Source organism: Aythya ferina, assembly GCF_964211825.1.
Source record: "Aythya ferina genome assembly, chromosome: 6".
NCBI lineage: Eukaryota > Metazoa > Chordata > Aves > Anseriformes > Anatidae > Aythya > Aythya ferina.
In genome coordinates this window covers 27,643,125-27,655,856 of record NC_140303.1, presented here as the reverse complement: position 1 = coordinate 27,655,856, position 12,732 = coordinate 27,643,125, and the positions used below count along the sequence as shown (strand labels likewise).

General features: G+C 42.2%; 1 protein-coding gene across 2 annotated transcripts; it reads left to right on the top strand.

Moving 5' to 3' along the window:
- Window positions 1-182: 182 nt before the first annotated feature.
- Window positions 183-12,032, top strand: EAF2 (ELL associated factor 2). Of its 2 annotated transcripts, none has more exons than XM_084523006.1 (6): window positions 183-421; window positions 1,296-1,390; window positions 2,067-2,203; window positions 2,914-3,059; window positions 6,421-6,687; window positions 11,187-12,032. In XM_084523006.1, exons 1-6 carry the CDS (start codon window positions 283-285, stop codon window positions 11,231-11,233), a joined length of 831 nt encoding a protein of 276 aa, XP_084379132.1. In that variant the 5' UTR covers window positions 183-282; the 3' UTR covers window positions 11,234-12,032. The 2 variants fall into 2 exon arrangements, with proteins under 2 accessions (XP_084379132.1, XP_084379133.1); XM_084523007.1 differs by having other exon boundaries at window positions 185-388.
- Window positions 12,033-12,732: the final 700 nt, after the last annotated feature.

Genomic DNA, 12,732 nt, shown 5'->3' with positions numbered 1-12,732 from the left:
GCCGCGTGGTCGCGGCCGCCCCGCGCCAATCAGAGAGAAGGAGGAGGGGGCTCATTTACATATCCCCGTGCCGGCTGGCGGGGGATAGGCCGGCAGCGAGCCGAGAGGGGGCGTGGCTTAGAGTGAGATGGGGGCGTGGCCTCGGCGCGGAGGGGGCGTGGCCGGGCGGCGGCGAGGCCCCGCCCCCGCGGCGCCGGGGCTGTGCGGCGGTCCCGGTCCCGGTCCCGGTGCGGGTCCCGGTGTCGGTGCCGGGCATGGTGTGAGCGCTGCCCCCCCCCCGCCATGAACGGCGCGGCCCCGCCGCCGCTCCTGGAGCCCAAGGAGCGGGTGCTGAAGCTGGGCGAGACCTTCGAGAAGCAGCCGCGCTGCGCCTTCCACACCGTCCGCTGTGAGCGCGCCGGGGCTCGGCTCGGCCCCCGTGGTACCGGGGGTGGCTCCGGGGCGGGTTATGGGGCTGGGGGGGCGCTGGGTGACAGCGGGGAGCGGGGTCCCGAAACCAGCCCAAAGCGTCACCCACCCGCTGCTGGAGCTGCCAGCCAGCACCCTGCCTCATTCCCAGTGAGGGTTTGGGCTCTGGTTCATCCCTTTCCCTATGGGGCCGTGCCGAGGTGCAGCCCCATGTAGTGAAACCAGGCAGTGGGGCTGGCAACTCGCGGCGTTCTGTGCGTTTCCACTGATTTTAGACGTGCCAGGGCCTCGCCACCCTCTGAGGGAAGAGTTTTTTCTCTATACCTAACCTCAAGCCCCTCCTGAGCTTTCCTGCAGCCCCCTTTAGGCACTGGCAGGCTGCTGTAAGCTCTCCCCGGAGCCTTCTCTTCTCCGGGCTGCACAGCCCCAGCTCCCCCAGCCTGACCCCACAGCAGAGGGGCTCCAGCAGGCCCCCGTCCTTCTGGTGCTGAATGCAGGGCTCCAGGAGGGTCTCACGGGAGCAGAGCAGAGGGGGGGAGTAGCTCCTTTCAAGAGCTACTTACTGCTTTGCTGGAAGGAAGGGAGGATTTATCTTCTGCAGTAGAACAGGGCTAGTTCAGCTTTCTGTCCATTAACACCCAAAAGCACTCTCCTAATTTTATCGGGAAGGTGGTAGTTAGCGTTTACGCTGAATAGGGAGAGAAACCAGCTTGCCCCAGAGTTCTGCTGACTTGTGGAGTGATTTGTTTGGGGGAATGGCAGATGACACGCTAGCAAGAAAAAGGTTTTAGCTTAATAGCCTCCAAGCGCTCTATTGCTCAGAAGGTGTCTGCGTTTATAAGTCTGCTGAAAAGCCTGCAAATAACCAAGTTGTTTTGTCTGTTTAGATGACTTTAAGCCTGCGTCTATCGATACATCCTGTGAAGGAGACCTGGAGGTTGGCAAGGGGGAACAGGTGACAATAACGTTGCCAAATATTGAGGTGAGTGGGGTGGCTGAGGCATGGTAGGCACAAGGGGAGGGCTGACTTTGTAATAAATACGTGCCGAGTACAGAAGGAGATGAAGCTTTAATGCTGTTTCACAGCTGACAGTGTAACACTTAAGAGTGTAAAAATAATTGCTCTAAAAGAGTGAAGTTGCAGAGGACCTACAGGTTGGGCAGCTGTGCTGTAGCTTTAAGTGTACTCGCTGCATTGGAAATATGCTGTAGGATGACCCTGAAGTGTTGCGTACACAGCAGAGCTTCGTGTGGATGTTGGCACTGCAAGTTTCCCCTTGGTATTTACTGCTGTAGTGCAGTTCTAAAGCAGGAAAGACTGGAAAGGGAAAATTTACTACCTGCCATGCTTTACTGCTCTGCTGATGTGATTACTGAAACCCCTCTTGGTAAAAGGAGCCCTGCAGTGAGCGTGCTCTCCTTTGGAAATAAGTGTGAAACTGATTAAATGCTCAGCTAAGCCAGGTGAAATCCCTCTCCAGTCAGTCACCAGCTGCTTTTGGCTGGGATGAGTTTAATTTGAATTCACTGATAACGTTTTTAAAAGCTAGCAGTGATTACTTATAATGAACTTGTCATCACTAATGGATTGCTTTCTGTTTATGACAACAAAAAAAGACTGCAGTAGTAACACTTGCTGGGCTCTTCTGACTTAACAGGGCTCAACTCCACCAGTGACTGTGTTCAAGGGCTCAAAGAAGCCTTACCTAAAAGAATGTATCTTAATTATCAATCATGACACTGGAGAATGTCGCCTAGAGAAACTCAGCAGCAACATCACTGTGAAAAAAACGAGGTGGGTGTTTTACAGGAGCAGCAGCTATCCTTTAATCATTACGAAAATCAGTTTGTTCCTGGGTCTACATTGTGTGATGCTGCAGCCCATGACTGTTCTTATCAAAACAGCATTTTTAGAAGGTCCCCAGCCTTGTTCAGCAGGGTAAAAGGCCTCTGCTCAACACACTGACTTTGCAGCTTCTGAGTGCTGACCAGCAGAAGAAATAGGATTTTTTTCTTTGACTAAAAGATGTCTTGTTATTAAGAGGTGGTAACAATTACCTGATGAACACAGAGGAGAAAAAAAATCTCTTTGGAAAAGTAGTTTCCCTACTTCCAGTAGTCAGTAGTTATCCTGACTTGCAAATTTTTTTTTAATTGACTGTTTTCAGTAATGGTAGTGGCTTGTTTTTTTTCCCCATACGTGTTTGTTATTTTTTCTCTGCTGCTGAATCCACAGAACTTGCTTTCAGCAGAATTGCTATGAAGTGTTCCTGGGTAGCTGGGTATTATAACAAATCAACTAACAAAGAGTTTACAAATTATTGGCACCGTATTTAAAAATAAAATAAATCTAATTACATGCCAGTAAAATAATATACTTAGAAATCTACTGATGCTATTTAGAAAAGCATGAGACAAATAATTCCGTAACTTAAGGTACCGTATTCCTGCCTTTTTCCTTGCATCTTGTCATCTAGAGTAACTTCATTTTATTTTTGCACACAGAGCTGAAGGAAGCAGCAAGGTCCAGTCTCGTATCGAGCAGCAACAGCAGCAAATGCGACATGCAACCAAGACTCCAAACAACGTTAAAAATTCTCCACCAAAAGAAAAGATGTTTCTGTCTTCTCCTATGGATGACATTGAACGAGGTAAGCTCTTAATTAGCAATTAGTTTTTAAGAGCCAAGCTTTGTTTTTTAGAGGAGGTTTGTCCCAGAAGCTGACTATATAAGCACTTTATCAGTGTATGGAAGTGATTGCTCTGGCTCAAATGATAACTGAGGAGTATTTGAGACTTACTAAGGTTAAAAATCAGGTGGACTGTTCAGCTAATGGGTTTCACTGCTGTCTTATAGATTTTCTTCTGCTGCTTCTTTAACCGAGCATGTAGTTTTGCAGCCCAGAAACCCAAAACCAAGCCAGTCGCTTCCCGTTCTGACATTGCTCCTCGTTCTGTGCTCTGCGCTCAGCAAACATACAGGCTGTGGTGCTTTACATCTCCAGCTGTAAATTACCGGATGGGACTTGTGAAAGATGATGTTCAAGTGGAAAAGACAGCTAAAAGCCTGCATAAATCAACCCTTGAACAGTGCTGTGTACGGCATTCTTGAGACACTGGTTTGGTGAGACACTCGTGTTTTGTTTAGGAGCAGGCCTTGTTACTTTGGAGGACAAGGGAAATGGCAGGTGGTAATTACTTGCTAGAGAAATACGACCAGGTGGCAGTTTCATTGATCAGAATTGATGTCTATCTCCCGAGATGCTTTGAATTCCTTTAAGCAGGTTTCTCAGATGTGTCATTATAAAGATTTTTTTCATTTGGGGCTTAAACTCTGGCCAGAAATTTTTATACTACAGAAGAGTACTAGGATGCATCCTGAGTTGCAAAGACAAAGAACCTGAGTGCCTGGGATAAAATGATGCTTTTTCTTGGTGTTTGGTTGTTTTGGGGGGAGTGGGAGTGTTGAACGTTGCAAGGCACCAAAGTGGCTGCCAAAACACATCAAACTCCTTTGTACTGCCAGTCTGATTTTGATGGTTACTAAAGAATGCAGAGTAACTGAAAAACAGGGCTGATAGGGACCTTTTAAGGTCATCTAGACCATCATTCTGTCCTAAAGTCAGATTTCTAACATATTTTTTAATGTGCTCTTTGAGCTCTCTGGTGACAGATCATGTGTTCCCTCTGGCATCTAATCCAAGGCTTTGCTCTCCTTAAAGTTCAGCTTATTCCTAATAAATAAAATCTGACAGTAAGTCCATTGCTACTTTAATATTAATCATGCAGGTATAGGCCAGATTGTTCTGCTGCTTTTAAGCAGTGCTTCAGGTGCTCAATAGCTGCTATGGCTTTCTGATTCTTTGTGCAAAGTGATGCCAGCTGGTTCAGTCTTTCCTTAGAAGCTAAGTTTTCTAGATCCCTGAATCATTGTCACTCTCCTGTCTTCCAACTAGTCCAAAAACTTAAAGTGTAGCGCCCAAAATGAGTTAGTTTTATCTAAGGTTTTAGCAGTGCTGAGTCGAGTAAGATGGATGTTTGACAGGCAGTATGTATTTTCATACGAAAAGACCAAATAGGATCGCGTCCCAGTTTAATGCTTGCCATTTCTGCACCAGCACGATACAGGAGGACTGTGCTCAGCGACCCACTGTAACTCGCAGGCTCTTCAGAAGTGTTGCCTGCTTAATCATGCTTCATCCTGTGGTTGTGTAACTGACTATTCCTGTTTAAGTACACTGCTTTGAACTTGTTACTATCTTCATTTTCTGGGGCGGGGGGAAGGTCATTCTGCATTTGTCCTCCGGTGTATGTATAGCCCTTCTTTCCCTTACTGAAAATATTTAAGTTTTCTGTGAGAATTAAGTTCTTTCAAAATTCCAGGCAAAGATCCCATTCCTCAGTTTTTGGTATTAATTGCTAGTCTTTTGCTTAAAGCTTTTTCCTTTATTACTGGTCACAGGTGAGAGCAGGGAGGAAGAGGCATTAAGTGCATAGGATTTGGGTTACGTTTTGATTAGCTTATGGCCCCAGCTGGGTGGTAGATCAGTCCTCTAGAACTAATTTTGAAGTGACTTCTTGATCTTTGTGCTAGCTGCATCCTAATTTTCACCTTAGCTTTTCTAGCTTGATTTATCAGCTTATGTTCTCTTCTACATCCCTTACTAGCTGCAGGATGCTTCCAACTTTTTACCTCTTTTTTCCTTGCGTTTGAGTCAGTTGGCCAATATGGTGCCTTATTGTACTTTCTGTTCTTCCTTGGCATCAGGTTAGTTTTTCCTTGTACTTACAGCCACGCTATTCCAGTTTTCCTGAACACCTTTTTTCCTTTAGACTGGCCTTTGATAACACAGAATTAGGAGGCTTCATGGAAGTTTGTGTTGAAGTTTATTCTTTTGTTCTCCTTTCTTCACTTGATTAAGTTCTGAACAATCTTTCTTCTCGATCACTTTCATCTTCAACCTGTTCTTCTGTATTGGGGAGATTTGAAGCGAGATGAGGTCCCCTCCTATTTGCTTTTCATGTCTGCTATATCAAAGCTGTTCCTGAAGTATTCTGAGTGTTTGTAGGGCTGTCTTAGCAACTGGCTGGGTAGCTACAGTTTTGTGTGATGATGAACTTCTGCACTCTGGATAACTCTTCAAGTTGCTGTATAAAATCTCAATCCAGCAGGGTTCAGTGGTCTGTTTCAGATTTCTTCCTTCAGCAGCACCCATGTTTTGTGTAATTATTGTGTACAGTTTCTGCAAAACTTAACTCTCTCTGTGTGGCACTTCAGCTATTATATATCAGAAATGCATACTGTGCAACACAACCTAACCAGTCATGCCATCCTAAATATTAGAGTCAGGTGAGTTTTTTGCCAAGAATGCAATTTGAGTCAGACTGATGTGTTAACTTCCAGTATTTCTTGTCTTTCTCTTGTTCTAGCTTTATTTTTTTCACAAGTCTATAAAGAGAGTAAGGATTTGGTGAAATTTTCCTAATAGCAAACTGTAAATGGCTCCCTCGGATATTGTGTGCTTTGCATTTTCAGCAAAATGTCGTAATGTCCATGCGCGTTGGTTGCTCTGCTGAACTGCTGGGAGGCATTTTGGGTGCAGCTCCAGACATCTTGCTGCTAACTTATCTGTGTGATTGTAACTGCAGTGCTTACTCAGTGAAAGGCATCTTCAGGGTGCTGAGGAAAATACAGAAGACTTGCCAGCTGCAGAAATTAAAGGCTAATGTGGTGTTAGCATTTGGGTGCACAGTTACTCTTGTTCTAATGCTTGGCTTGAAAGGGAGAAAATGCCCAAGCTCTGGGGGAAGACAACCACATGACAGGCTAGATGTTTGCTTGTACCCTTTTCTTTGTTCTGGAGTTTTCTGCAGTGTTTTTGTTCTTGAGTTGCTGTAATGTGTTGACTGACGTACCTGATTTTTGTTGTTGATTTTTGTTATTTTTTTTAATCTTTCTTATATTTCAACTATGATGCCTGCTAACTGAGAAACAAATTGTATCGTTCACAGAGCTAAAGGCAGAAGCCAGTATCATGGACCAGCTGAGCAGCTCTGACAGTTCGTCTGACTCTAAAAGTTCTTCATCCTCTTCGTCCAGTAGTGAAAATAGTTCCAGTGATTCTGAAGACGAGGAAGCGAAGCCTTCTCTTCCTCTGTCCATGCCGTATTTGCAGTCACAGCCTACTGTGTCTGCCATACCACAACAGGCTGTCCCTGACAAAGATGCCAGTCATAACAGATCCCAAGAGAGCAGTGGTCATATGATGAATACACTACGTAAGTACAAAGGCTGTTCTTTTCTTAGTACACAATTCCAGACATCGAGATGCTGAAAGGAAACCATATTGTTTTTAAGTATGTCTCTGTTATAATTAAAACTGTGGGAAGTGATGCTAGGGTTTGATTGTTCAGCAGAGGTCTGAATTAGGCACTGGACTAGAAGGCTCTTGGTCCCAGGAGATACTAAATTAAAGCTGAGGTAGTTGAAAATATTTCCTAAGCCTTCCTGGCTTCTTCCCAGCTATATACATTGGGACTGCAGAACAGTAATTTTGTAATGAAAATACTTGAGCTAACAGGGCACTCCCAGAACATATGCTTATAATTTCTTGGTTAAAACTACGGGAAAGATACTACGCTGGCAGAACTTGGAATTACAGAAGAGATAGTATATTCTTAGCTACTTTAGTTACTATTATTCATGGCACTGTTCCACCAGACAGCATAGCAGAACGAACTCTCCTCTGTGTATAAGCGAGGAGATGGTTTGCTTTCAGGTGATGCTATCTTACTCCACCAATTCAACGAACTAAAAATGCAATTTGAAGAGGAGCTGCTATGTTGTTCAAGTGGTCGCTGTGCAGCTTGGAATTGGATGCCTGGTGTAGTCCAAAGAGAGGAGAGTTTAGACAGGGAAGGGGGGTGAGAACAGTAGGTGGGGTCTTAAGTTTGCCACCTAAATTGGAGTGTTCAGATGTAGAAGCTGTGAGTATTCAGCTATGGTGATGCTTTGAAAGTGAGTACATCTTTAATTAGGTGCCTAGCTGCGGGGTCACAACATGAAGAGATTCCCATAAAGCCTGGTGTGCTGTCTAAGAACTTTAGGGTTTATCATTTATATGTAAACTGATTGTACTGACATTCTAGACTCTGGCAAGTCTGCTTTCGCTTCAGTGCTTAATGATAGCATGAACAGGTTTGGTGTTTTTTGTAGCTAGTATTTAAATACTCAAATATCTGTGCTGATTATTTGTGTACTGCATTAACAGATAAGATCAGATGGAAAGGTCTTGTGACTTCATGGGTAAAGAACTAAACACTGTCTTCATTTTACTGTCACTGTGAAGAACAATGTCTTCATGCTCATAATTTGCATAACTTCAGCATGCCATTTATTTCAACCCTTACTCACAAATGAGATTTCCCATTCTTCATGCTTTAAATAAAGCTGTTATGAAAACGAGATTAAGCTCTATCCCCAGTGACAAAATCCCAGCTGACAAAACTTCAACTGAGAAACAAACTCACAAGTACAGGTGGCCAACTCCTCTAGTTTCAACAGTCATAGTGAGAAAATGCTGCATAAAACATGACAACATCAAAGCTATTATGGGGGGAGATGGTGACTTGATGGTGCTTGTGGTGGAACCTTTGTAGCATCGAGCCTTGGGCTTGTCTGTCTTGCACAGATATTTAATTCTTAACTCCATTTACTTCTGTCATGGTTACAGATCTATTTACTGCTTAAAAAATCTGTTCCTAACTTGAGTACTTTTAACATTTAAAACCTACTTCAACTAGACAAAGACCAAAAAAAAAAAACACTTTCAAGGAGAATGTTTCTCCAGCTCGCTTGTTGAGGAAATTTGGCAGGAGAGGGAAAATAACAGCAAAACCTGGGGAATATAAATGAATAGGTCATGGTTCCAGCTTGAATGGCAGGAGTTCTCTGTTGAGGTCCTGTGCGGTCATCTCTTCCATCTCAAATGTTTTACAAAAATGAAAATATTGAAGCAACAAATGTCAGCACAAGCAGTTTGCTTGTCTAATCCTGTTGGAGGTTGGTCCGCTTCTGTGCGTGACTGTTTTTGTGCACCTCTGCAGAATCAGGGCTGTGCTGGGTAGTTAGTGAAGTTCTCCTTTGGCTTGCTGCGTGCAGGCAGAAGGCTGCGGGAAGGGTTAGGAAGAAGAGTTTCATCTTACACGTAGAAATCATACAGCTGAGCTTTTGTGGAACTTGGAAGACACAGGAGGTGGTGTCCTAGGGCATGGTAACCAAATACTTCTGTCAGATGTACATCATCTGGATTCCTGAGGAGGTAGGACTCAAAGCTGCCCCTCACCTTCAGCAGCAAGGTCCTCCCCCAAAATCTGGATTCTTCCCTCCTCCTGTCAGAAGCTGATCATTTCAGCTCACGACTTGCCTTAGAACAGTTTGTAAATGGTAGCACTGATGAATCTCTTCTTTGTAGATATTTGATCATATGTTGCTTTGTTGACTTTTAGTTGAAGTAAAAGCTAAATAAGGCTTTATTTCCCAAGAAAAATCAACACAGACTCTTCTGGGGCAGAGTTTTATGTACACAGCACTCAATACAACTTCACTTCTTTTGATAGTTGGTGCTGGTACAGCAGCTGGTCATGAAACTTGCTTTGTATTTGTGTGGTGTTGGTGTAACAAGATCTGTGAAACACCGATCACTCTTACGCAAGTTATTGGGGACAGGGAAACTCATGAATTCAATTAAATATTTTACAGCCACTGATCTAAAAGTTTAGGAAACATAATTTGCAGTATAATCTCTTTCATCAGATTAGGGCAGAGGGGTTGGAATTGGATGATCTATGAAGTCCCTTCCAACCCAAACCATTCTGTGGTAAACTGATATCGCTAATAAGCAGTTGGCACTGTGGAAGACTGAATTCACATTTTTCCCCCACTTTATTGCTGCCTGCAAAGTACAGTGGAGCATAGATGCTTCTTCAGAGCCCTAGTTAAATGAAATTTCTATTCTTGCACCAAATCCACCTGAAAACTCCCGACTGCAGGCTCTGTTGTTTTGCCACCTCTCTGAAGGTGTTTTTTAGGGAGAGGGAAACTTTCTGGCCCATTTTCATAACCCTGAAATATATCCCAATGCATTACTTCTAACTCTGGAACTCGAAGTACTGGCTTTTCCCATCTGCTGGTTTTCACAAGCGCTGGTATTTTTGGCTAGTGTTACACAGTTTGTGTAATTTTTATTAACTATGTTGAAATAACTTTAGAAGGCTGCAGAGTCACTCTTTGGAAGGTTATCTTCTTGTTCTTACTCCAGCCATCTCCCAGAGCAGGTAGTGAATAATAGGGTTGGGAGTTCCAAGAACTCTTTGCTTGTTTTCCTTTGAGTGATAAATGCGTAAGTTTAATTTGCTAATGCCATTATTTGCCTTCAAATATTATTTCTCAGGATAACGTGTTGTCCTGAATCGTTCTTGACCGTATCGTATGTCTTTCAAAAATTTTTTAATATAAAATAATATGGCTGTAAATGTTTTGTTTTTTAGGATTGGGAAAAAAAAAAGACTACTGTAGTACTTCATGGATTGCTGGAAAGAGCCATCTTCACTCTTCTTGTCTTATATAAACAGTGTTTTCTGCTTTGTTGCAGAGCTTCATGTACCACTTTCAAAGCTTTAGTGATGACATAGTGGAAAACAAAGGAAGGCTAAATGCAGCCATGTTAAAGACTTCAGTGTTCTGGCAGAAATGATATGCTTGATAATAAAAGATATGATCTGAATGTCTCGCTGGTTTTACCCTGTTGAGGTTGTTCTTTTATCCATCTGCAAAAGTGATCTGTGAAGGGTGCTGTAGCTGAGGAAAGAGCATGTAAAAATACAGTGCCTACTCAGCTTTAGTCATTTTATTTGTTTTTAGGCCACTTCTGTTCAATGAAAGAGATGCATTCTTTTTTTTTTTTTTTCATGGCTGTTTGGCAAGGGAGGGGTGAAGAAAAGCATACTAGCTGGAAGAAATTCTTAAAATATGTGGGAAACTGCTGATACGATGTAGATTCTCTATAGCATGCTGCTGATTTTTTTGTTGTTAATTATCTATGATCCTGGAAAGATTCCTTCACTCCCACCCCACTAAGCTTATGGGTAGCCATTGCAAGCACAATGTAGTCTTTCTTCTTGCTTTCCCATTTTGAAATATATATATAGCCTCCAAATTAAAGTGCTGGGTAAAATTGCTTTTGATGTTTTGTTTGTTCGCTTGTTCCAAAACCTGTTTGAAATAGTAGGTCACTGATACATCTTTAAAAGGTACATCAAAGAACTGCTGCTCTTGATTGAGACATCACTTTGTTTTCCAGCACAGCTGAGTGCGTTCAGAAGTTTAAAAAAAAAAAAAAACAAAAACACACCTACTTTTTTTTTTTTTTTTTTTGTAAGGCTGCATTCACCAGCAGTGTTCCCATTTATGAAACATGAAAATGTGGGTAGCAAGGATAGCTAGGTGTCATCTGTTGTTATCCAGTGGTATTAAATGCTTTTGTGGCAAATATGCTAATGTCTTTCCTGCTAAGATTCTAAAATTGTAGAAATGTGGTCTCTAAGGCTCTGTCACCGAGGAGTTAGGATCGACACCCATTTATTCTCTCTCAGCCTGCCTGGTATTAGTTTTTGTAAGCCTTTAATCGGTAAAGGGGAAAAATCTCGAAAGAAGAAAAGTGTTTCCTTGAAAATGACTAATACGATGACTCTCTTTCTCTCTTTTTTTTTTTCTTTAGGAAATGACTTGCAGCTGAGTGAATCTGGAAGCGATAGTGATGACTGAACAAAGTTTTGGCCTTAAACATATCACCTTTTTTGCTAAATATGTCTTAGCATCTGTTTTGCACTAAGATTAAATTACCAGAGACTGGAATGAATGTCCTCGATTTTGATAATAAAGACATCCTAATTTTCTACTGACACATCGTGTCTATAACACAGCAGCATTGATACGTTGTCAGTGCTATGGTTATGTGTTTACCTTTCAAATTACTGTATTTACAGTAAAATTGTGTATGATCTGATTTTGATTATTTTGCCTCAGCCACCTGTTTTACTTGAAACTGATTTGTAACAGCTAGTTACTTTATATAAATAGTTAATGAAATGGAGGAATTTCTGATATTTATGGAGGCAAGTTTCCTTCCTATCATTTAAATGTTGAATGCTGATCTTACAGCTTTAACTTGGAGGGTGTAAAAGGGAGAGCAACTAAATGAGGTCTGCTGTGTCAGCTACACTTTTTGTTCAGTTCACAGTTCATACCTTTAAGGAAACTGCTGAATAATGTGGTCCACTAGTGCAGTTACAGTTTACAATTGTTCAACACATTGCTGAATCCTTAATTTCATTGTATTATAGGACTTTATATTTCTGAGCCTCAAGATTCCTGAGGGAACTTGTCTATTCTCTGCCTTTTTTTAATGTAACTTGAATAGGCCGGTCTTTTTACAACCTTTTTGTATCTAAATTTAGATAACTGTGGAGACAGCAATGATTTTTCTTCATGTAATTCTATAACGGAAATCAGAAATTTTTCTTTGTAGAAGTATAAAAGTAATTTAATAAAGCAATATTTATCATTTTGTTTGATTTGTTTTTTTTTTACTGGTTAAGAACTCCACATTCTACTTACAGTAGGCATGCCACTGAAAGGGTCAGGCAAAAAAAAGTAATAGTAAAATTGGTAGCTAATAAGCACTCCCCACCAAGCGTGCAAGACTTGGGTGTTTATTGCTGTTCCATACATTGGGACAAGTCCAGGTAAGAGCGTCTTGAAAGTTTAGTGATACCAGTGTGTAAATGAACGTTTATAGAGGATTATATCCAGATGCAGTGGGTAAGTGATACTGTGCTACAGAAGAGAAGGTGTTTGCTTGGTCTTTTTTTCCCCACATTTGAATTTGTGAACCCCAGGTAAGGGTAAAAATTTAACGCTGAAGTTCACTGCTGAGCAGTTTCCTAACTAACAATGGGAAGTATCCGTGGGATGAATTCTGATGAGATAAATCTGCTCAGTCTTGCTCAGAAGTCTCACTTTCTAGATTGCAGTGACTGAATCACACATCTGTGTCTAAATCATGAGGATTGCATTCTACATGTAAGCCTGAATGTGAAGACATGACATGCATATTCAGCGTATACAATAGATGGTACTAGACTGGCTCATTCTCCCAACTGCTGGTAGTACCAGCCCATACTTTCTCTAGACAGACTGAAGCCAGATGTCTGCCCCTTACCACAGGGCAGGAATGAAATATTGGAAGTGCTGCTTCCTCATCC

Excerpts from the sequence above, each read along its gene's own strand:
- EAF2 (XM_084523006.1), top strand. The coding sequence starts at position 283 with ATGAACGGCGCGGCCCCGCCGCCGCTCCTGGAGCCCAAGGAGCGGGTG. Across the intron at positions 422-1,295 it reads GGCTCGGCTCGGCCCCCGTG|ATGACTTTAAGCCTGCGTCT; the intron begins GTACCGGGGGTG and ends TTGTCTGTTTAG. Across the intron at positions 3,060-6,420 it reads TATGGATGACATTGAACGAG|AGCTAAAGGCAGAAGCCAGT; the intron begins GTAAGCTCTTAA and ends TATCGTTCACAG.